The sequence below is a fragment of the Rattus rattus genome, chromosome 4 (assembly GCF_011064425.1).
Source record: "Rattus rattus isolate New Zealand chromosome 4, Rrattus_CSIRO_v1, whole genome shotgun sequence".
NCBI lineage: Eukaryota > Metazoa > Chordata > Mammalia > Rodentia > Muridae > Rattus > Rattus rattus.
Genome location: NC_046157.1, coordinates 10,680,094 through 10,704,513, shown reverse-complemented (window position 1 = coordinate 10,704,513; position 24,420 = coordinate 10,680,094). Strand labels below are relative to the sequence as shown.

General features: G+C 40.2%; 1 protein-coding gene across 10 annotated transcripts in view; it reads right to left on the bottom strand.

Annotated features, from left to right (window-relative positions):
* Positions 1 to 24,420, bottom strand: part of Tp63 (tumor protein p63) — a 197,094-nt gene that overhangs the window by 60,147 nt on the left and 112,527 nt on the right. For 9 of the 10 annotated variants that reach the window (XM_032899239.1, XM_032899243.1, XM_032899245.1 and 6 more), the window contains one exon: positions 12,814 to 13,068. In XM_032899239.1, the coding sequence (XP_032755130.1) occupies positions 12,814 to 13,068 (255 nt within the window). Of the gene's footprint in view, positions 1 to 12,813; positions 13,069 to 24,420 lie in introns of those variants that run through there. The other variant, XM_032899249.1, reaches the window with a different exon arrangement.

The following is a 24,420-nucleotide window of genomic DNA, read 5'->3' as shown; positions in this document are numbered from 1 at the left end:
CCACTGGCTTATGGCCAGCCTACAGAACATATTAAAACACTGCCCCAGCACAATTCATCCCAATGAATTATAGCATTGAACTAGCGACCAGAGTTAAACCCTGTGACATCTCATGAACAAAGGGTCTCAAACCTTTGATTGCAAATCTGCTTTCTCTAAATTCAAGCTGATGCTGACTGAGACCTTCTTCTTGGAAATTTCAAGGCAAATTAGGAAAATATATCGTTAAATTAGAAAAGTAGATAGGATCACATGTTTCTTCATTAAGGCTAGCTGAACAATATTTTGAAAGAAATTCATTTCTCAAAAGGGAACAGACTTGCTAGGGGAAAAAAAAAAAGGTAGAATATGCCCTCTCTATTCCCAGTCTTTTTCTTTCCCCAAATAGCTCAATCAACTCTCCCAGGAAGAAAAGTGAAAGACATAAGAAGTGTGTCCTCAGATCTGAATGCAAAGACACATAATAGACTGCCAAATGCAGCAATTAAAGATGGAAAGCAATTAGGTTGATTTTGCACATTCCGTTTGAATTCATCTCCATCTCTTCCTCAAATTAGAAGTGCACATCATAAACATATACCATTAAAGCTGCTACCGGGTCTTAGCAAACATCAACTAACAAACACAATGTGAGTTTTTTACACTTTTGTCAAAGGCTCGACTTACAAGTTTCTAGTGAGACGGTCCCCTTCCCCTGTCCCAGCCACACTGCTAAACCCAGGCTGCCTGAGATAATCACTGTTCTTGGGTGGGAGTTCAGGGAAGAGCAGAATATTAAAACCCGGAAGGCCCCTGCTAGTAAGAACACATTTGTGTACTATCCAAAGGGTGATACCAGTTAAAGCAAGCTTTGAAACAGTGAAATGTAAAGGTTTTATGAAAGATCATTGAACACAGAAAAGACTACTAAAGATTTACTCAAGGAACTAAGTGTGTTCCTGCTCACAGCTAACTTCTGTCCAAAGTGGATGGGAGACTTTTTGTTCTACTTTTCCTGGAGACCTGGGCCAGATGGTGTCCTCTGCTGGCTTTGTGTCCTTCAGGTTTATATTTTATAAAAGCTTTCTGTCCTTTCGTACTCTCACCATTGAACACTGAAGCCCCTGCATATTTTCAGGCTTATTTTTTAATGTTGCTGTCTGCAGTTGCTTCTTCGATGTCATAACGTTGAGGCTTTGAAAGTACTAGCTGGTGCTTGCTACTGCTGCTGATGCCGTTTGTCCTGCTTTGTGTGATCTCTGCCATCACAGGCAAGGATGATCTTTGGCGACTATAACATTCTTCACAAAAACAGTCCCCCTTACACTTCTTTTACAGCCCACACTGTCTAACAGGTACCACCTACCTGCCATCTGCCCCGCAATGGGTTTGGTACAGTGGGTTGGTCAAGGGAGCCTAGTAGGAAGAATAGAGTTCCACATATACTGCTGCTCCAGTATTTCTACATTAAAGATTAAAACCTATGTTTCCCTTCCTTGTATAGCAAAAAAGCATTGTAGCTTAAAATGATGGTTGCTGGGTAAGATGTCCATTCTGAATTATCAGTACATTGTAGATGCTTACAAAAACGGCTTCCCATTTGTGAGTAGAAAATTAAATGTGAAGCCTATCATTCCTTTTGGTTGTGGTACTGAGTGAGCTTAATCCCTGTATCTAGACCTTGTCATTGCCTATAGAACTTTAACAAAATTAATAAGTGATGGGTGAGTGTTCATTAAGCTAAACAATGATTCTCAGACACAGAATATAAACAACTCCGAAATGTGCTTTTGTTGTATCTACATATAAATGTCTAGACTTTAAGTTTGAAGATTGGCAAAAGTTAGAGACAATCTGTTACCATGAGAGAGAAGAATAGGAGATTAAGAAAGACCAAAGTTATCTTGTGATAATTCTTAGAAGCTGGCAACCATATTTTGAAAAGATTGACTTGGGCAATATTAAAAAACAGTTACTTATCAACTGTCTTCATTCAGAGGGAATGGAGTTATACTAAGACACTTGAAAACACCTGGCATTTATTTACACTTGTGCAATGTCTACACTGTCTGGGTATCAGGAGAGGCAATGAAGAAAGAAATGTGCTTTGCGGTGTGGATTAGCTTGAAAGGGACAGTTGCTGTACACACCATGGGCAACTTCTCTATGCACTGTTTCAACTGTCAGTGCGTAGGAATAGTTCTCCCAGGTTCCTTCTACTCTGTGGGTTAATATGCTTGAGCAATGCATAAACCACTCCAACATCTCCCAGAAGCCTTGCCTGCTGGCTCCAGAGTTTGTATAGAAAGCCTGAAAAGGTAAGTATAGTCCAATGTAGTGTCTACAAATAAGCCTTAAGTCTAATGCATTCCCTACCCTTTGACTTTGCCCTCTAGTCAAGGGACTAGAAGGCAAAGGGCTAGAAGTCTCTCCTATCTCAAGCCTTTCTCATCTTTTTAAAAACTGCTCTCATTTGGGAAGTAGGGTGTCAGGCGAGAGAGTAAAGACCCACACCAATACATTCCAATATATTTTCAAACTCAATAAGACAAATGGTCTTCCTTATTTGTAAAACCCTTAGAAATATAATTTTAAAAAAAAACAAATCCACTCTACATTCTATATAAAAATCTAAACTTTTAGAAAATAATATTCAGGAAATAGGCATTTTAAATTACTCTAACAGGTGTATAAAAATTCCACAACATCAAAATAATAATTAAAATGTTTACTATGCTAAAGCTAGCTACAGGGAAGTCAAATTAAAAAATGACTTCTAATTTTGTTACAAGTTAAACTTAACACATCTGACAAGGAATATGAGATAGTTAAGCAGACTCTAGGGCTGAAAATCCTTTTGCTATTTTATGCGAGCATAGGTGTTTAGAGCGGTAATTACTTTGCTTTTATGATAAATGGTTAATCACATACGCTATTTATTTGATGGTGATTGCTTGGTCCGAACTATAATCCATAATTATGACATTGTTTGAGTGAGAAATATGATTTTTCTCAAGAGTACAAAATAGAAAAACAGAGTAGAGGCAATTTACATTAATTTTAGGGCTTCATATTTACAAATATTTCCCAAATTCATATATAAGATATGAGGGAAATTAAATGAAGCGGCCTCAAAGAACAAGATATAACTCCACCTCGAGTTATCAAAGTGCAATCGACATGAATTCATCCTACTGCTTTTCAGAGTTGTATTCAGTTAAATGTGTTTTTAAAAGGAATTATAAATTAGTATATACTGGGCTGGAGAGATAGTGGTCAAGAGTGCTGCCTGCTCCTCCAGAGGACCCAGGTTCAGTTCCCAGCACCCGCATGGTAACTTGCAACCTTCAGTATCTCTAGTTCCAGAGGAACCTGTGCTCTCTCTGGTCTCCACAGGCAAACATCATGTAGGTAAAACACCAATATGCATAAAATAAAAATAATTGTTCCCTAATCTACTTTTCTTCTTGTATTGCATATTTTTAATTTACATTTAAAATGTTATTCCCTTTCCCGGTTTTCCGGACATAAGTCCCCTATCCCATCTCCCTTCCCTTCTTCTATACGTGTATTCCTCTCCCCATCTACACCCCCCCCAATATTCCCCTACACTGGAGGGGGGAGGTCCAGACTTGGCAGGATCAAGGGCTTCCCCTTCCATTGGTGGCCAACAAGGCTATCCTCTGCTACATATGCAGTTGGAGCCATGAGTCAGTCCATGTATAGTCTTTGGGTAGTGGTTTAGTCCCTAATATTTTTTTAAAGTATATATTTTTCAGTCAACATTTATACCCAAGCACTTAAACATGCATAGTTTGTCATCTCATGTCCTTGTAACTGAGTTGGAAAACCTCAGAAAAACTCCCTGAATCGTAAACATGGGGGAGTGATGTAGTTCGAGAAGATAAATCTAAGCAACAGAAATCCAGGATGAGGTAATAACATGCTATGTTTTGAGAACAGAATCTCCCAGGCTCTCAAAGCACTTCATAAACCTTAATTACACCCCAAAGCCATCTTGCCAAGGAAATATTATAATACCCATTTAACAGATGGGCAGAAGTAAAACCACCTGCCCCCATGCCTCTTGCTTATTAGTACCCCACCGTTGCCTGCTGAGAGCCATGCTTTACTCAAGGGGCTATTCACGAGTCAGTGAGGAGCCTTCTGGTGATCCCTGTTCTCCTTATTTGCTAAAAAAAAAAGGCCCAAGAAGAAAAAAAAAGTAAGCTCTAAAAAGTACCAAAGGAAGAAGAACCTGTTTGACTGGGGGATTTGAGATTAAGCATTCTCAGCACTAAGTCTACAGAATATTTATGGAGACTCAGTTTCTCCTGACACAATGAAGGGGCAAGTGTTGTTGTTCATATAAACCTTTAACATAAATTCAAAGTAAATGAGATGGCTCCCTCTGTTTCTGAAGGAAGAGTCCCAGACTGTGTCATACATGCCCACACACATACACATATAAAAATAAATACATAAATGCTTGATCTTTCAAAAAAAATTAAGTATAGGTTCTTGAGCTACTTTAAATTTTATTTTGAATTTCAGTTTGATGATAGGGTTAAGGACATTATTAAAAACCACGGGAAAGACACCAACTAAAATTATTCTCATTGGGTACCATTGTGCCTAATTACAGGACTCCGTGTTCTGAAAACCACTCCATGTATAGGACACATCACAAGACTTAAAGAGTCTAAGAGCTACCATCCTAGTCTACGAACATTTCTTCTGTGACGCAGAAAGAACAGAGACGCTGGTAGAAAAGTTACATTATCTCGTCTTCACGCATCTACCACTCCAGGAAGGTAGAAAGGTGGGATAACCAGGGACGTGTGACATTTGTAAATCTCAGTTGGCCACTTCAAATAAAATCATTAAACAAAGAAGAAAACCCCACAAAACGTAAAAGGAGCAAAGAAGTGATGGAATATAGGAAGCAATCAACGTAAATACATTGATTGTTGTTGGCCTAAGTGCATGAGGCTTCTTTAATGCAGTTGCTTTAAATCACCCTATGAGGGCTGGCTTGTGAATATCTTTCAGGAGAAATGTATGCATGCCCTTCAGGAGGTGGACGGGAGGTAGGGGACAAACTGTGCCCTTGGTGGAAATGCTTCACCAGGAGCTGACAGGAACAAGAATGTGCAAAGCTCACATATGGGAAAGTACCAAGCGCAAATATCCCACAGTAAAAGGCGCATCCTCCAGGGTTGATTTTGAATACACATTCATTTTAAGGGATTTCTAGTGACCTTAATGATATAGTATGTTTTTCTTGAGTCATTAAAAAAATTCTTCTGGTATTATTCCCTGTTTATGCATCAATTTTCAGTGATCTTTCTTCCAGAAGATGCTGTATGTGCCAATTAAAAATAAACTATCAGTTAGTAAGCTGAGAAAATTGATTTGAAGCCCGTTAAACCTCACTGCCCACTTCTGATTACAGCTTTGGCTAATTTTAGAGTTAAGGCACAGAATTCCATAAATTCTCTAATGATAAGAACAGAAACACGTAAAATTCTTTAATCAAGCATAGAACATTGCCTAACATCAGGGATCTTATACAATAAAATTTTAGAGATATGAGAAGTCTGAAAGGATAGATTCTATAAGAAAAAATAATCAAGTATGCATTGTCAATGTACTGCTTGGTTACATGTAACAAGATTTCAATGTCTATTTCCTGTGAAGGGGACAATGAATTACTACTTAATGAAACATAGCTGATATTAACTGAAACTTTCTACCTTAGAGGACTATGGTTATTTTATTCAAACTTCAAGTAACCTTCACTTGTCTCTGTCAATACATTGAACAGGATGAAAACTTAGCCTATTATTTTGTCTTATAGTATTTTACTACATTTTAAAAGAAGATATTGCTATCATTTAAAGATCTGGAGGTGTCACATGCAAATCAGAGTCACTAGTCTTTCTTGCATTATTTAATAACAGGCCTGGCTTCCCTTAAGACAAGTGGTTGGGACTATAAGGCAGGGGATTCTGCAGACATGCAGGGTCAACCCATTTCCATTCAGGATTTGCAGTAGGCTTGCTTGCACTAGCATCTCTGAGCTCTCTACGCTAGCATAGCCTACCATTAATCAAGTTGTCTGTTGAATTGGAAGCTTCAGGGGTCTGACTTCTGATCTTGAAAATGCCTACACTGGTAGCATCAAGATTTTCTCCACATTAGCCCACCATTCCAAGGAAATAGAGAAATGACACACTCTTTGACTAGTGTGTGATACCTATGAAACTCGGTTGGCCACCACAAGTGATAACTAAGAAAGAAGGAGATAGACAGGAAGAAGAAGCATAGAGAAGATGAGGAAGAATGGGTGGAGATTTAGGGATGGGAAGAAAAGAAAGAATAAGAGAGACAGGGAACAACATGGATTCTTTTTGTAGTGTGAAAGTAATAATTTAGAAATTATTTCTGTTGGATCAATGGTCCACACTATATTCATACACAATAAACCACCATTAATTGTTGTGAAAGAAACTCCATGCTTCAGTCTAGAAATCATCAGAAGAAAGTGGGAGAGTGATCAACATCAGATTAGATGAACTCGGATTTAGCTAGATGGCTGAGTAATTATGTTCTGGATTGGGGAACATTTCTTCTGTAGCATGCCTGTCCAGGGATGTGTGTAAATCCAAACCCCAAAGGCAGTCACTTTAACCGTCTCTGAGAGTCACCAAGCATGTTATTTGAGGCATTCTTACTTAGTACTCTGTGTTCTAAGAAATAGCTTGGGTAACTCATTAGTGTGTTTGATGTACAGAAAGATGTGTTTATATGTATCTCCGGTAATTTACAGAACAGCTATGCCAAGAACTAAAAATATCTTTGTTATAGGCTACCAATTTCTCTCCTGTCCTTCAGCTATAAAATCTAACTGTCACTTAATTGTGAGAATCTACTAAGGCCAAATTAAGGCTTAAAGTATATGTGTGTGTCTGTGTGTGTGTCTGTGTGTCTGTGTGTGTGTCTCTGTGTCTGTGGTGTGTGTGTGTCTGTGTGTGTGTGTGTCTCTGTGTTTATATGTATAAAAGAAAGACATAGACAGAGAGATAAAAAAGGCAGAGAGACAGAGAGAGAGAGAAAGAGACAGATAGCGAGAAACAGAGAGACAGAGACAGAGCTTGTGAGAAATTGAACCTGGAATCTAGTGTAGGCTAAAACTAAACTTCATCACTGAGCCAAAGCTTGAGCCCAGAAATATTTTCTCTATGAGAAGAATCTGCAAATCATAGGCAACATGGAGAAGTTTATCATGTCCTTTGATGGGCTAGCCATAAGAGTCTGAATTCCACAGGGCCATGCAATCGGCTGCCTTGCATTTGATTTCGGCAGAGCTGGCAGCCTGTCCCTGAAAGTCTTACGTTACAGGTAACCTGATGACAGGGAGTGGGCCACAGGCGCACATCGCAGCCCGCTTGGCTCTCTGTGAGACAGAGACTCAATTGCTGGGATCAATGGAACTCGCCAGGGAACGAGTTGTTCCCTTTTCAAACTGCATCTCCCTAATCTCTCCGCTGGCTCCAGGCGGATTCTCCAAAGCTCTGAACACGGCTGGAACCTGGTATGATTAAGAAAAGCAAAGGACGAAGGCTGTCTGCAAACCAGGGGCCAAAGTAGAAAGGCCCTGTTCATGGAAAGCTCACGATAAGTCTCAGAACTGGAGGATATGGCTCAAAACTAGCTACAAACAGGTTTCCTTATATTTGTTTAGGACCCACCATGTTCCCCATGTTTATCCCATCTAGGATAGAGTTTCTACCTAACAAGTCTTTGAGATTTATAAAAAGAAAAAAAAAAATACAAGAACCCAAATGATTTTTTCATCCCAAGAGCAATGTCATGATCTTAGTCTGAATACAGTTCAGTATTTTTCAAAAGAAAGGTGTTCACAGAGAATTCAATCTACTTATGTCATGGGCTGCTAAATAAGTGACTGAATAAATGAATAATGCCACGGCTAGCAAAGGTGTATGGCCGAGGTCAATATTCAGAGCCAGCCTAGATCTGTGGAAGGCAACTTCCTTGCTGCAGTCCAGTAGAAAACAAACAAACAAAACCCTGGCCTTCAGCTGCAGGCTTCTTTCCCACTATTCTCTGTTCTCCTCTTTGCACCCATGAAACACTTCACACTTCACACCAGTACCCAAGGTTCTGTTTAATAGTTATCTAGCATTCTGATCTGTACATATGGCTCGCTCCATATGTGGAACTAGCTACCAAGTGTTTTGGTGACATCCATTAATGTTTGACTGAAAGTCAAAGGCAAACTCTCCAGAAAGGAACTTACATTGCTTCCTTGGCCACACAGGGAAGAAAGAAACACCATCCTACTATATAAAAGCAAATTAAAGATGGTAAAGAGGTGTGTTAAATCACTATGTTTTATAAATAGAAAGTGTCCATGCCTGTGTTGGTGAGACGAGCCTACATGAACTTGAGCATGCTGAAGAAACAGGAAAACTAATAGCAACCTGTATTCAGGAAAACCTCTTATGTTGCTATGTCCTATTCCTGTGTACTCAGATAGGGGATACTATTATAGTCCTTAGTGAATGAAGTAAGGATGTTAATATCTCAAAATCATTTCAAAAGTTAATGGGGACTTTAAAAAACTTATTACCTGTTATGTAACTGTACCTTCAGCAAAGCTACCGTAAGTTAGCAATACAGAAAGACTCAAATTCAACTGACAAGTTCAGACTCAGATAAATTGGAAATGATGACCAAGTGTGTGTCTGTGGCTTGCCTACTACTAATAGATACATTTACTCATGAGACATTCTTTAGAACAGTGTTGACATCTATGTATACATACAAAGAAAGTAAGGGTCCCAAAAAATAAAAATAAAACAATAAAAACAAGAGGAGGTAAACAAACAAACAAAGTCAGATTCCAAGAGGGCTAGTCTGTGAGCAAGTCCAAGTTATAACAGTAAGTCACAGAGGTGAAATCTGTGCTTGCCTTTCTTGATGACTTTTAAGTGCTTTGTTTCCAATGTCTTGTGAATGATAAGTCTCCGGTAAACCATTGAACCATTCATAGATTATTAAGTAAGAGGCCTCTCTAACTAGTGTCAATCTAACTATGGAAAGAAGGTCTAAAACCAAACCTTAAAGTTCTAGTTGAGAGGGTAAGAGTGTGTGTGTGTGTGTGTGTGTGTGTGTGTGTGTGTGTGTGTGTGTGTGTGTTAAAGCTACGGTAGAGAAACCTTGTCAGTTTGCTTTATTTTGTTGGAAGAGATTCAAAACATATACCTTCCCAGAACTAGAGCGATAGTCACTCTAGCTACTTAGAGCAGAAGTGAGATGGGTATATGTCCCTGGTCTCCAAGCATCTTATTATATGCTGACACTATTGCAGAGAGTAAAACCAGAATACTCTGGAGAAAGAACATCATGATGACAGATGATACAGCAGCTAAAGAAACAAACCAAACTAAACCAAACCAAACTCCTTCCTATAATGTCACCAGAAGGACTAAGCAGCTACTTCAGTTACTTCCAGTTTGAGGGAAAACCCAAGATGTAGCATCTTGTTTAGAGTAAATTGCTTTAAATGCAAAGATACCTGGGAAGTAAATGCTATGTAATATAGCACAAAATGTCCGTCAGTCTGTTGGACATCAGCATATTAGAGACAAGTTCTACAGAACACAGGGGCATTGGGATATTAGACACCAGCCCTGTAGGCAGTCAGGCCTACTCTGGCATGTGTCTACCTTTTGTCAGAAAAAGTGGCAGCATAGAGAACACAGAGAAGTTACTCTCTGGAGTGAGGTCCTGGGGCATGACTTAATTTATCGATTTGTTGATGCTTCGCATTTTAAAGCTGGAGGTAAAATGCTTAGTTACCAGGCACAACTAAGATACTTAAGTAACTTTTCTTTGAAACGCAAAGCCGATATATGAATTTAAGAATATGTATATAATTAGTTGCTATTGTGTTCAAAGCATAAATATTCCTAATCGAGAAATACTATCTCCATAGGTCATTGTTACAGTTACCTGAATAAGGAATCCAGTGACTGAGATTTTGAAGAAATGCCAGTAGTTTTGAAATAAGGTGGTTTGAGAGTAAATAAATAAATAAATTTAATAAAACTATAGCTAGTTGTGATACACTAGTGGGACCCTCATTCTATAGAGATTGTAGACAACTGCAAGCCATCCAAGAGATGTCAAACCGCCTGACAAGCTCCACTTCTCCATGAAGGCAGTATGCTTGGTGAGAACCCTGTCTGCTCTAAGCTTTCTGTCCTGATTATTAGTACTGCCACCTCACCTCTGACAACAGTAACTATCACCATCTTTGTCCTCACCAAAGAACCCAACTATGAAACTCCAGATGACTCATGTGACTTAGTTTAGGTCACACTGACAATCATACCACGATCCAAGCTTTCTGGCTCTTAACCAGAACATTGAAACCGAAATAACTGTATTCCCCCTCCCCCAACCTTGGGCTTCTGATATTGCTTTCACATCAAGGTTATTTTATCAGCATATATTTACAAATCATTTTCTTCCTGCCCAATCTATATTTTAAGCAGTATACCTCAAGACTTTTGTGAGAAAATTTGTATCTTTGAGAGAAGATTCTTCATCGTAGATGGGTTGGCTTTGGGTCAAAAATATAAGTGGGTCTTTAGGTTTTGGAGAAGAAGTGATGAGAGAAAGAGAGAGGAGGAAGCTTGGTCTATTCTACATGCATCGAGCTTCATTTTCACTCTTCTTACATGACTTTAGAAGGGAATCAGTATTTCTTTGATCGTCTCTATATGCCCTTTATCTCCTTAGACATGTGGACTCAGGACTCAGTAACCAATCAACTAAGGGTGATCCTGAGCATTGTGAGTACCATCCTCCTCTTCCCATCCTACATTAACTTGTCTTTGTGAGAGAGGATGCTGTCATGCAGACAGCAGAACATCACTGAGAAACTGCTCATCACTGGGAAATCTACTCAACTTCTGCATCCATCTTCAGGATTGTAAATACCAATGAGATAAAAGATCGTGATGGAATTGGCGAGCAAGACGTGGAGGGAAAATGAAAATGTAACCTGGCACTTGCATTCATAGCTCAAATATGAGCTGTAACAGAGCGCCTTCTCAAACCATGGAAAGAGAACACTGAAGTAAATTTAATTTGTAGACAGTTTAGGGACATCCTCATTGAAAAGCCAGAAAGCACAATGGCACACTCCATCGAGGAGGCAGAAGTTAAAACACCCAGCCCTACAAACTGTAAGCATTTGGGTCAATCTGCATGTTCTCTAGCTTTTCTCACAGTAGGCGAGCGATACAAAATCACGCTATCTGCTACTAAAACGCGAGGGGGAAAGGAAGGACCAGATACAAGATGATGCCAGAATATGTGAGAAATGTGGGCTATCCATAAACACCATGGATGCTATGTCAGGTGAAAGAGGACAGTGAACTCAGTACCATCTATAACAGTGGTTCTCACTGTTCTTAATGCCGCAACCCTTTAATACAGTACCTCAGGTTGTGATGACCCCAACCATAAAATTTTTTGTTGCTACTTCACAACTGTGATTTTGCTATTATTGTGAATTTTAATGTAAATATCTGATATGCAACACCCATGAAAGCATCCTTTGACCCCTAATGAATTCACAACCCACGCGTTGAGAACCACTGCTCTAGAAGGTAAAGCAGAGAGAGATACTGTCTGAGAGTAGAAGGCAAAGGACTAGCCAAGCTGTAAAAACAATATTTCAATAAAATAATGATATTTATAAGGATTTTCAAAAACAGTAAATTATCTGATAAATATACATGCTGCTATGTTTAGCGTCCTCTGGTGAAAACAGTTTAAACCAGCTCTGCAGGTTTCTTCCTTTATATGTGACTGGTATTTATGTTATTCTGTAGTACATTGTAAACTGAGAAGTGAGATAAATATTCTATTTTTTCCCCTAGGGCCTCACATGCATGGCCGGTCTTTAACAGTAGCCAGTACCTTTGGGTGTCTTTTTTCTTTGACTCTGGGTCTCTCTGAGTTGTTAGGAATGGAGGTAAATGGCAACTCTCGGTCTTGAGCCTCAAGAGTAGCTATGATTACAGCCTTGCGCCCCCTGTCCCTGCGTCTGTTTATTTTTTAACTTGGAGACAGGGATGGATGCATAAGCATTAGAAAAGCTATAGCCAGGAAACATGGAAAGTTGGTTTCTCCAACATTTAAAATCAGAATCCCTTTGCACTAACTCAGGGTCCTGAAGAGTTGTAGAGATTTTTTTTTGATGCGGGGAGGGGAAAGCATTTTAAATGAATATATATGATACGTGTATATGTATTATATATCATATATCAACAAATGATGATCCATGCTATAGCCTCTAAATGCATAAGCATATTGGTCTTAGGAAGTGATGTTTATTGCCTTAAATTATTCCATTTTATTTGTTACTCTCTTCTTAACACACTGTCATCCTTCACAGCACACCTTGGAAACTGTCTATATTCTAGGACAGTGATGCTTTTCATTGTCCCAATGCTTTCCATATTCCTGAAACTGCATACAAAGCACCTCCTGAGAGGGTGCAGCAGTCAGGAACAAACAGACTGAAAATCACTGCACTGGTCAAAACCGGTACATTTGATTGCCAGGCGAGGCAAAGCTTTTGCGTTGACTATCATCTAAACTCTGGATAACTGTTCAGCATTCAACAATGACTTATTTCCTCATAGGATAAGTAATATTTGAACTTGGAAGAGGGAGAAATCCTGGGACATGGTGAAGACCATCCTGGGGCTTGGAGTAAGACTCTCTTACCGTCCAGGTAGCCGACTTGGCGGTGCTTGACTGCTGGAAGGACACATCGAAGCTGTGTGGGCCTGGGTAATCTGTGTTGGAGGGAATGGCAGGGGATGGAGAAAGGGCATCGAAGGTGGAGCTGGGCTGTGCATAGGGCGAGGGTGCCGTCACGCTGTTCTGTGCATGGTCTGTGTTATAGGGGCTGGTAGATGAGGAGCCGTTCTGAATCTGCTGGTCCATGCCGTTCAGGAGCCCCAGGTTCGTGTACTGTGGCTGTGAAGATACCCAGACACCGTACCATTAGTCATGTAAGCTACAGTTCATTGCTCAATAAAATTGGCTTTATTTGGTGTGCTTTGTGAAAATTTGGGCATGGTGTCCCAAAGACGTCATGTACCAAGTCAAGTCACCCATCTGTGTGGTACAAGGTAGCACCCAGTGCAACTGTGTGATTCTTGGAAACTAGAGTACACACTTACTCAAAACAGACACAGCAGGGCATGGTACTGCTGAGAAATTACTTTAAATAAATGCTGTCTGTATTACTGCTTGAAGAAGAAAAAAGAAGAGGAGGAGGAGGAGGAGAAAGAAGAGGAGGAAGGCAAAAGAAGGGGAAAAGGAGGAAATGGAAGAAAAAAAGAGGGGGAAGAAGAGGAGGTAGTAGTAGTAGTAGTAGTAGTAGTAGTAGTAGTAGTAGTAGTAGTAGTAGAAGAAGAAGAAGAAGAAGAAGAAGAAGAAGAAGAAGAAGATGATGACGACGAAATAGAAGTAGCAGCAGCAGCAGCCATTGTGCCTAGCTGTAGCTCTCATGTTGCTACAATATTCATAAGAAAAATGAGCAACTGATAGATTTATAGGAGTTAAATATCAAATGGTTATACACATAAGGCAAAATTTCTTTTTAGCACTAAATCTAAATCATGTGACAGCCGACCACCCTGGGGACAAGTTTGAAATGACTTGGGTGGTCCGTGAAATGCCACTGCAGACTTTATGTTCTGAGATGGTGTTTTTTGCCTTTTTCTCAGATAAGACTCAAACTCTCGACTTCAGCCATCCTCCTGTCTTATTCTACTAAGGAACTGGGTCTGGTGGACCTGAACCCCCACAGTCAGCTTTACCATCTGCATTGGCTACCACACAACAGTAGCTTGTCACCCAGGTCTAATTTTAAGGAATCTGTACTCTTCATGTGTTAGCTAGAGATAAAGTTCTATGGTAGAGCCGGGCACGGTGGCACATGCCTTTCATCCCAGCATTTGTGAGACGGGGTTGGGCAGATCCTATGAGTTGGAGGCCAGCCTGGTCTACAGAGAGAGTGCCAGGATAGCCAGGGATACTCAGAGAAACCCTGTCTCAAAAAACAAAACAAAACAAAACAAACAATCAACCAAACAAACGTGGTGGTAGACATAATTTAGGAATACTTCATATTTGCAGTGAGATGAATATGGAATAAATCAAAATCTGCCCATTTACCTGAAAAATAACTTTCTCATTATCAGAGAGGGGAAAATAACTTACCCAAAGCAACGACCCCCAGACAGACTAGAAATTCTGAAACTGCCTCAAGTCTGCTGACAGTGGCTGTCAGTTGTCCCTTAACCAGAGTCACAGTGAGCCTGTTTCCAGAACGTTCACCAGCTTATAGTTCCATTTGTCTTAGCTGCAATAGCCTTGTTTTCTCCTCCAGCTAATGACGGGAAGAGAAGGATTCCTGCCGGTACATATTTTTAAAAGGAGGTAAGGAGACTAGAGTTTTGATAAAATACAATCCTGAGAGATCAGGCTGTGGAAATCATGAAGAACAGAAAAAAGATTTTAAAAAAAAAAAAAGAAGAAGGAAGAAAGGAAAGAAGGAAGGAAAGAAGGAAAGAAAGAAAGAAAGACGGAAGGAAGGAGGGAAGGAAGGAAGGAAGGAAGGAAGGAAAGAAGGAAGAAGGAAAGAAAGAAAGGAAGGAAGGAAGGAAGGAAGGAAGGAAGGAAGGAAGAAAGAAAGACAGACGGAAGGAAGGAAGGGAGGAAGGAAGGAAGGAAGGAAGGAAGGAAGGAAGGAAGGAAGGAAGGAAGGAAAGAAGAAATGGAAGGAAAAGAGAGAAGTGGAGGCTTGAATTTTGCTTTTCATTTTAAGCTTTAATGGCATGTTTTATCCATCTTAACTCTGTCTCAGGAGGAGATAAACAGGCTCGGTCATTCCACTCAGTCCAGAGAGCATCTGCCGAAATGGCCACAGCCGCACACCCATCCCATTCCATTCAGACACTCACATTCCACTGTTGAATGCCACCTCCCATTTGCTCTGTAAATAACTATTAATCTATTTACACTTATCCCCATGTTGACAAGTGCAGCTGTTTGTCTTGTCTTCTCTCCCTTCTGACTTTTACAGTTCCTATCCCTCTCCTACCTACCCTTCACCCTCGACCTCCCTTCCAGACAGGTGTGGCTAAACTACAGGTAGACACCTTGGGTAGAAAAAAAAAATAACAGAGGCAGGTACAAAGGTGTCTACACGTTGCTAAACTAAAGCTCTTAGGTAGCCAGCCGGAGGCCACAGCTTGGGAAGGGGATTGAAGAAATCTTATTTGTGCTTCCTTAAGGGTCAGTATACAAAGTACTCTTGAAAGTCCTGTAGGAATCAGATAATGCTGGCAAGGGCACGTGCTTCCCTAGAGCAGGACAATTAGGGAGGCAGTGGTCCCTGACAAAAAGGACAAAGAAGCTAGCAGAACACTTTCTCGTAGGCTGTAAAAGACTGCTGGCCCACCCCTCCCTCCCCCTCCAGCTACACAGCAGAAACATCAACTAATTGTGGGCTTGGAATAGAACAAAGAGACACCGGCCCTTTGAATTTCCCCCCTCCACCCCAATACATATAAAGAAAAAAGTTGGGGGCCAAGTTTTAAAAGCCAGTAAGCAAACACATCAGTTCTCCAAGGACTGAAGAAAAAGTAAAATGCCATTTACAGAGGCATCTCAAAGGCAGGCCCTGCCCTGGCTGCAAGGCTGAACACACTTGATACCAAAGAAGAAACTGTCTTCCCAAAGTCACAGAGAGCACAGCGACTGCTGACTGACCTGCTTCTGATGCCATGTTCTTAAGTTCTATGCGGCTCAGTAAAATCCTAGATTAGAAACAGAATGATTTGTTCCTACTAATTCCTCAATATATATACACATATATAACACAAAACTAGAGTCCTCAGGATTATGTAAATTCTATTTGTTATCCAGCAATAAAAAGTGGAAAGTTGAAATAATTTAAATATATCACAAATTATGCTTAAAAATCAAGAACCAGTAGTATATTCAATTGTCTCAGTTTTTACAAATTATAAATTCGATGCTTCTAATTATGGGCTTAGATGACAACAAATACAACGTCTTTGATTTTTTTTTCTAGCATCTATAAAGAGAAATGAACATGCATGGGATAATGGTAAACACGTATATGTACAAATCCTTCTTGGACACATTTCCCAGATTGTTGGAAATCGGTAAGTAAATTAGAAATCAGTAAGTAAAAAGCCACGGGAAATAGTACTAGTCAAGTTGCTTTTGAAAGCCCTGCTATTTAAGAAGTCTCACTTGTTTCTTTCTTTTACTGGAGTAGTGTCTGCATACATTGACTGACCAATGACCAACCAACAGTGCTCAGAATTGCAAGGGTTCCCCAGACAGGACAGGAAAATAAATTCTAGTGCTTAATGCAAGATGAAAACTCAGGGCCTCTTCATCCATTTTGAAGCCTTTTTAATGCCTGATATTAGGAAGTTAAGTGAAGATGTTCCCTGTAGCTCTCAAATGGAGTGTCTTAACTGTGTTTAATCCTAGCATGAACCATCATTATTTGAAACTGGGTAGGCGATAGAAGAATTGTTTTCCAGCAAAGGGAAGCAGGTAGAGAGGAAGAAACAATATTGTCCCCTTCTTTCCTCTTGGTAATCCCATGAACACACAGAGAAGTGAGTTATGCTGGAATGCTAATTGATTATTAATGCTGACAAGGACTAGGAGATGACATTTGTGCATCAAACACAAGCATTGCCCTGGGATGAAGTCCACTAGGCATTTTTTTTTTTTTAGTAACAAAGAGTGTTATGGGATTGAAAATGACATATAGGAGTTGGGGATTAGCTCAGTGGTAGAGTGCTTGCCTAGCAAGTGTAAGGCCCTGGGTTCAGTCCTCAAATCTGGACAAAATAATTGTAATAATAAAAATGAAATATAGAGGAGAGATTCTCTTTCTAATGATAAAGTTACTTGATCTCAGAATATCCCTAAGATACTGTACACACATACAGAAAAAAGGGAGGTCAATGTTGTAAAAAAAAAAAAAAGAGGCAGCCTTCTTTTCAGAAAATATGAAGACGAAAATGGGCACAATTTGTTGCTATCTGATGTACTCCTAATATGATAAAAGAGTTGATTTCCTCTGACTTTAGCCAGTTGCTTTATATCCTGTAGAAGCTACTTGGAAATAGAGCATTCCTTGACAGCACCCCAAGTACCACCAGTGCTTTCCCCGAAGCATATTCACATTCTTCATAAATGAACTCATCTTCACACTGCAAGGTGAAGCACCTGGTGTTCACAAGAGTATACTACCCTCCGAGATGTCACAGAACACCTTACGAATGCTGGGGAACACAGATAGGGTTGTTACAGAACTAGGGATTCCCACGACTGAAAATCTGTTGGCTTTGGTCATAGACAAAGAACATGTACAACTGTTAATTACCAAATAGAAGAGAAGTTCCTTGTAAGGTCTGCATCTCCAGTTGTCAACAGACTCTAATCCGTGTCCTACTAAACGTCAACTCTGATGTCCAGGATTAGGACTGCATCAAATTCGGTTTTTCTATGTCTGATCTGTGAAAATGTTTTAAGAATACAGCCCCTAGAGCTTCATTTTATTTTTCTTTCTTCAGCGACCATTTTAGATTTTGAACATGTTATAGACCCGACTTCCCTCCACACGAGCTCAGTAATATTTCAATAGGTTGCTAGGAGCAAAGTCTGTCTTAAAACCCAGAATTTATAGTCACTTGAAGCTCAACATATATCACCTTCCTAGAAAAATTAACACCAATAAAGTATCAAAACAAGTCATTTAAACATTGCCTGGCAAATGGGGCTTAAGTAAAAGTTGTGTGTGGAAAAAAAAAACAAAAATCAGAAAACAAACCCAGAATTTACATGTAGAAGTCAAATATCCTAATCTCTTTCTCTTAGATATTGCCATCTATGCTAGGTACTTTGAGATCACATGGAAAAAATAACCAACATATTTCATTTGGAAAAAATATTTTTGGCTCTTGAATGACTGTTGGGTAAAGGGATTAGACCTCTTCAGTGCTTCTCATATTTCTGTTTGGATTTTAGAAGTGTAACAGAACTCTCAGACCTGGCAACATGGGCTTAAGTCTTGACACTACCAGCAATGTGCTCGTCCCCTGGGTGAGGAAGGTGAGCGAATTTGACCCCAGCTTCCTTTGGACTGAGATTCTGCATCAGACCACAAAGACAATGGGAAGGTGTACCAGTTCTCACATTCTATTAGACCCCTGTGAAGCAATTTTAAACTGATGCTATGATCCTACTTTCAAAATGGGTGCATGGAATCATCATTTTTGTCTTTGTTAAGATTTACCTGGACAAGCCCTAAAAAAATAAATATAAAAAACTCTGTCTCAGTGGCATAGCTAGTTTCCTCAGCGGATATAATCTTTTGCCTCAGGCTTCAAGGAGTCTTTGTGAGCCTTCTACAGCTGTCTTGGGAAAAGAAAACAGTTTCTTCATGACCTTGGCTTCTTAAAGCCTTCATTCCCTTCCTCACTCGTTAGCACACAACACTCCATTTTGATCCAATAATATTAGCAGGATAGTGCTTTTCAACAAACACAGCCTAAGGGAAAAATGCTTGCCATTTTTCAACCTTCCACCACCTGTCCCACTTGAGAAAAAGATGGTTTGTTTTATGCTAGAATTGAACATAATTAACTGAAAGCATTCTGTTTCAGGTCAAGAAGATATTTACAGTAGAATGTTGAACTAGATCAACATCTTTCTACCTTAACCACGGAGGTCCTGGCCCCTTTTCTGAAAAGCATATTTTATTAAGCATAAGATATTTTACTTTCTTGGTTGCTACATGATTATTAAAAAATGAGTCACTGAAAATGAAACATATCCATTCATATAATAAACAAAATGTAAGAATAAAGTATTTAAGTGAGAACAAACCTGAAGCATAGGCTGAGTACCAACTTGTATATTTTATCATAAAGTTTCAAGAATCTTGGAGAGTTCAGATTCTATGACATATGAGAGATCATATAATCAGGTCAGACAAATGGATTAAGTTTGCTCGTCAAGGGGACAAACACATCAACAAAAACTAGACAGAGAATTTTAAAAGGTAGAAAAAGGAAAGTACATTGAAGATAATAAAACTTGACCTAAATCTAGCTAAAGAGAAATATATAAAGTTCATATAAAGTTCAGTTAAGAGAATGAAATTTTAACTCAAGGGCTTTGGTAAGTATGCACCCTGGTAATCACTACAGAGAGAAATCATGAGGAATCTCAAGTCTGACACCATTATGCACCAAGAAAATGAAGGTTTGATAGACAGTAGAAATCTACTTTTAATTAGTTTTGTAATTCTTGACACATATTAGAAAGAGAAACTCAGAGTTTCAGTTTGTTCAACCTGTCTGCTACTTATTAAAGTACAAGCAGAAGTATGTTTATGGCCATTATTTTATTTTGCTCTGTAAAGGCATCATCAGTCCAGATTAACTGAATATTTTGCTTGCTCTATTTATGCATAATAATGGTAATGCTGGGGTAAGACAGTGCACACTAATGAAGATCTTCAGGGAGAATTAGGCCATCTCCATGGAAAATACAATCCAGTGACTGCAGAGCTCATCAACAATTCTCAGTTCATCTGCTTAATCCACATCCAATGTCATGACACAAAACAGGAGGGCTGTTACATTGTGGTAAATGTGTGGCTCATGCTGACATGACTCAGGAGATGCCGACTTCAATAAATAGTAATAACTGGCCAAAGTAAACCCTAAAATGTGATATATGTATAGCACTCATACGCAAGCCTCTCTGTGGAAAGATATTAGCTATTATTGATGTTAACACTCCTACCGGGTCTTCAGCTTGGGCCTTATAATATTCAAGCGCTTTGCACTGTTGGTGCCCATGTGTCCTCATAGATATTCACATTTTATATTTATTTCAAAGATGAAGGCACTAGAGATCATGGGAAAAAATAATTTGCTCAATATTACATTAAGAGCCACAGTGTAATGCTAGATACACTAGAGAAGCGAATCTTCTCATTGGACTCCATTCTGTGAACCTGTGAGTGTCCACCTGGAATATTCATCTAAAATTTGCATTCAAGGAGTGTGGTCTTTTCAGATAGCTAAATGCTTCCACCCTGCCAAATAAGCCATCCCCTGTTCTCGGGATTCCTCTATTTAATCCATAATTACAAATACAGCCCTAGCTCTTCGGAGCTTCCATGGAAAAGAATAGCGCACATCTCTTCATGGCACTCTGGGTGGTAAGCCCCGTGAGAAGATCCCTAGTCTCTTAAGAAAATGGCCCCATCTTTAAACTGACCAGAGAGGTAGTCATTACAACTTCCCTTTGGCAAACGGCCCTCCCTTCAACTTTTCAAAAGTGAACTCTTGGTTCATTAATCAACTTTCTGTTTCCACGTCCTCTGCATACACACCCTCTCACTGCCCAGACAGATGAGTTCGCCTTTCCGTCCCATTTTCATAACCCTTCCTCTTGGCACTACATAATTATCATTGTAACTGCAGTAAGTAAATATTGTAAACATTGGTCTACTCTGACAGATGATAAATTCATGGGAGATTATATGTGTTGCAGAGAGTGACAAATCCCTATTATTTGGAGAAATGTCTGTGGCACGGTAGATGTCAGGAATCTGTTCTCTCAGAAACAAGTGTAAGGCTACAAATCACATTCCGAAAGTCTCTTCCTTCTTCTAAGGTAACAAAGCAATGCTGGCTTCTCCTGACGCAGCTCTGCATTCATCTCGGCACCCGTCTGTCAGCAGAGAACATAGGGCATCTCCTATAATCTCCATGACCTCTGCTTTGTGTTGCTTACACTCTCTGTAGATGGGAATTGTTCTTTGAGCTTCAGCATTGGTGGGAACCCATAGCAGAGGAGCCAGAATTGTCACTCACATGCAGTGAGTAATGCCTGGTGGCTCACACCTACCTGAGGAGCTTACTAAGGAGCCTCTACTTCCTGAAAATGAACACATACTCACTTTTGTGCCAAGGCAGAGATTTTTTTCCCACCTGATGGTCTAGACCTTTGTTTCAATGCATGTAGGTCAGCCACAAGAGTCTCCATTTTGACAGTCTTGTCTTCCTACTAAAGACAGTTACAGGCAAACATAGGTTCCTTTGGAATAAAAGCTTAGAGAGGCCTTTAGTTTCTAGTGGATAGGCCACGGACTTGGCCCAGCCCTCTCTGAATTGTAGGATTTTCTGTCCAGTTAGCCAACAGTCTGTTTTAGAAGAGTTCACAAAGGTATGTTGTGAGGACCTAAGACTTTGGCGTATCAAACTTATAAACTGTTTCTTGGAAATGATCTAACTTAGGACCTTCTTTCGGGCTTTGTACCACATACTCGGAGGCCCATCCATCAGCCTTTACGTGCAAGGTGTATATTGGAGAACAGAACAAGGAGTATAGTCCCAGGTCTTGCCACTAAAAAACGAGGAGCTCAAGGCCACACATTCTCATTTTAGTTTTGTTTCCATGTCTTCGATGCTCAGCTCCAGAGATCAAATTTGGGGTCTGCTGCTGGTCTCGGCCCTAGCCCTCTAATTTACTTTTGCTTGTCAGCTGCCTGGCAGATTGCTACATATTTCATTTCATCTGAGGTAACGCTTTCGATGCCTTACTACACTTTGTAATTAGATGGTGTGAAGTAGCCTGGGCGTTGGGGTCCTCCTCTAACCTGTCACTTCTCACTGCAAAACAAAACTGAGGTTAGCAGCTCTGGTGAAGCCATGCCTCACTCCTGAAGGCACTTAACTCCTCATCTCCCTTTCTTTACCTCCGAGAAGTGGCCCTTTTTCAGCCAGCTCCACAGTGGGTGTCTTCGAGGGAAAAGGCTTAGATGACATGTTTAAGCAAAAGGACTTAGGATTTCTCAGAGCACGGAAGCCAATCAGAAGAGGGTGTTTGCCAGTCACAAAGCTCATTCACCCAGATTACACTACTATGCCTCCGGTGATCAGCCTGAGACACAAAGGGGACAGACTGAATCAAGCAATCAGTATGGAAGCAAGTAAACACTTTAACTGCAATACGAGATAAAAATCTAATCTCTCTCTCTTTCCTTTTTAACCACACACATTCTCTGCCCTCATAGGCAATCAATTATATGAAAGTAGCATTTACTTTGCCCTGTTTACCTGTTCCCAGTACAACCCATTCTTAAACTGATCCATCTTTTCAAAAACCTTTCATGTCACTTGACATTTTAACAGATGTGAGTAAAACTCATCATACTGCAGGAAACCCAAAATCAACCAAACAACCTATCAGACATCAAGGAAAACCGTGTTATACCAAGGGCAAACCTTGCATGTGTATATTATTTTGCCTACTATTTAAAAATCCTCTTATTTTCATGAGATACCAAAAGTCACATTGCTATCTGAAGATATCACTTGGAAGCACAGCAGCAGATGGTCATCCAAACCATTCAGAGAACACTATTCAGTAGCCCTTCAGAGGGCTCAGAAGCAAAGACCCCACTCCCTATCGTTTGAGAGATGTCAGCCTAGTGACAGAGGAAACACACATGGTACACACAGGTTCAGAGCATGGAAATCTTATTCTGAACGCCAGCTTGAGGAACTGCATGTAGTTACACTCTACCCATTCTCCCAGAGAGCCTTAATGACTACAGAGGATTCCAACTGAAGATAAATAGATGGGCCTGTGAGGGTTGAGGTACAGAAAGCAACCAAGCAAACAAGTCTCTTCCTCCACCTCCTCAGTCAAGATGTTGGCCATTTAAGTGCAGGAACACTGCCCGCTGAGATAATTTCCCATGCACAATGCTTAGAAAAATCAATCGCCTTACCCTCACCTGGTCTTGCCATGTGTCTCTGTGTGACTGTCCCCTACTATAGTCTGTTAAGTGTCTCCCATAGTCTGTTTAAAAGTAGTCAAGCCATCCCCCAAGCATCTGATGTTGTTGCCTTTTGTGAGGGGTAATGGTTTTCCTTTTAATTCTGATTCCATCAATAGACTGACACTAATCCAGACTGATTTGAGTAAACAGAGCATATTCCCCATTGTCTCTGTGATCTGAGAAAGAAGCAGCCTGAGAAAGATCCCTGCCTGGGTTGGAAATGGCCCCTGTGGGGGTTTTGCCCAAGCTTGAAAGGAAGAAAGAGAGGGCTGGTGCAGAGTCCTGTCTAAAGCAAGCTCTCTTTGGGGGTGGCAATTCTCACAGAGGTATTATCCTAACTGCACCTATTAGTGGCTTCTGCACCCAATAAGAACAGGGAACTCTTTCCTTTGTAGTGTTTCCAGAGTGGTTGAGGAGGGTTGATCACAACTCTTTCCCTCTGGCCACCCACTACAGTTTTTATAAATATTTTTTCCCCTCACCATTTTGTTGGTCACTTAAGAAACATTTTGAATGAAATGTCAATTTTTTTCCAAAACTATTTCGGTTATTCCCCTTCCCATAATCAATGTGTGTTTCCCTTACCACCAGCTGCTCAATTTTCAATTGACAAATAGATATTTGTCTGGGGGAGGCCATCTCAGTTTAAACCTACGGTCATGAAATCTCACTTTGTCTTCATGGAAGAAACTTCTTGAAGGACTTCATTTCAAACTTAGGGCGCATGAGTTAGTCCCAGTACAACATCAAATACATTCAGAATTGAGAAGCACCATGGCTGAGGGAGGTAGTCCTGCATACCTTTAATCCCAGCATGCCGAAGGCAGAGGCAGGAGACTCTCTGAGTTCAAGGCCAGCCTGATCTACAGAGTGAGTTCCAGGACAGCCAGGACTACGTGGAGAAACCCTTTCTTTAAAAATAGTTGAACAAAGTCCCAATGTCTTGAAAGAAAATGAAGAGGAATGTTGTTTTAAATAGGACACTTCCAGATCACATAAGAAAACCAAGTGTACATTATAAGACAGTGTCTTTGTAAAGACCTTAGCAGATATTTCATTCAATTATTTCTTCAAAGGAGACTAGATAGCAGGTGGCACTTTGTGAAACTCTGCTGTGTGCCCTAAAGTCTGCAGGGTTAAAAGGATGACAAGGCTGGGCACTTTCTGAATGTGTTTGGTGTCACAGAGGGACAGGGGCAGGGAAGGAAGAGAAAGGGAAGTGAGGCAAGCTGGGGTGTCCCTCCACTGATCAAGGAGCTCAGCCCTCGTTTCTATCCATGTACTCCACTTGCCTTGATTTTTATCTATTTCATTTTGATTTTCTTTTTAAATGGACTCTAACTTGCTGGAACTTGCAGTGTAGCCTGGGGTAGCCTTGAACTTGCTGCAATGCTCCTGTCTCT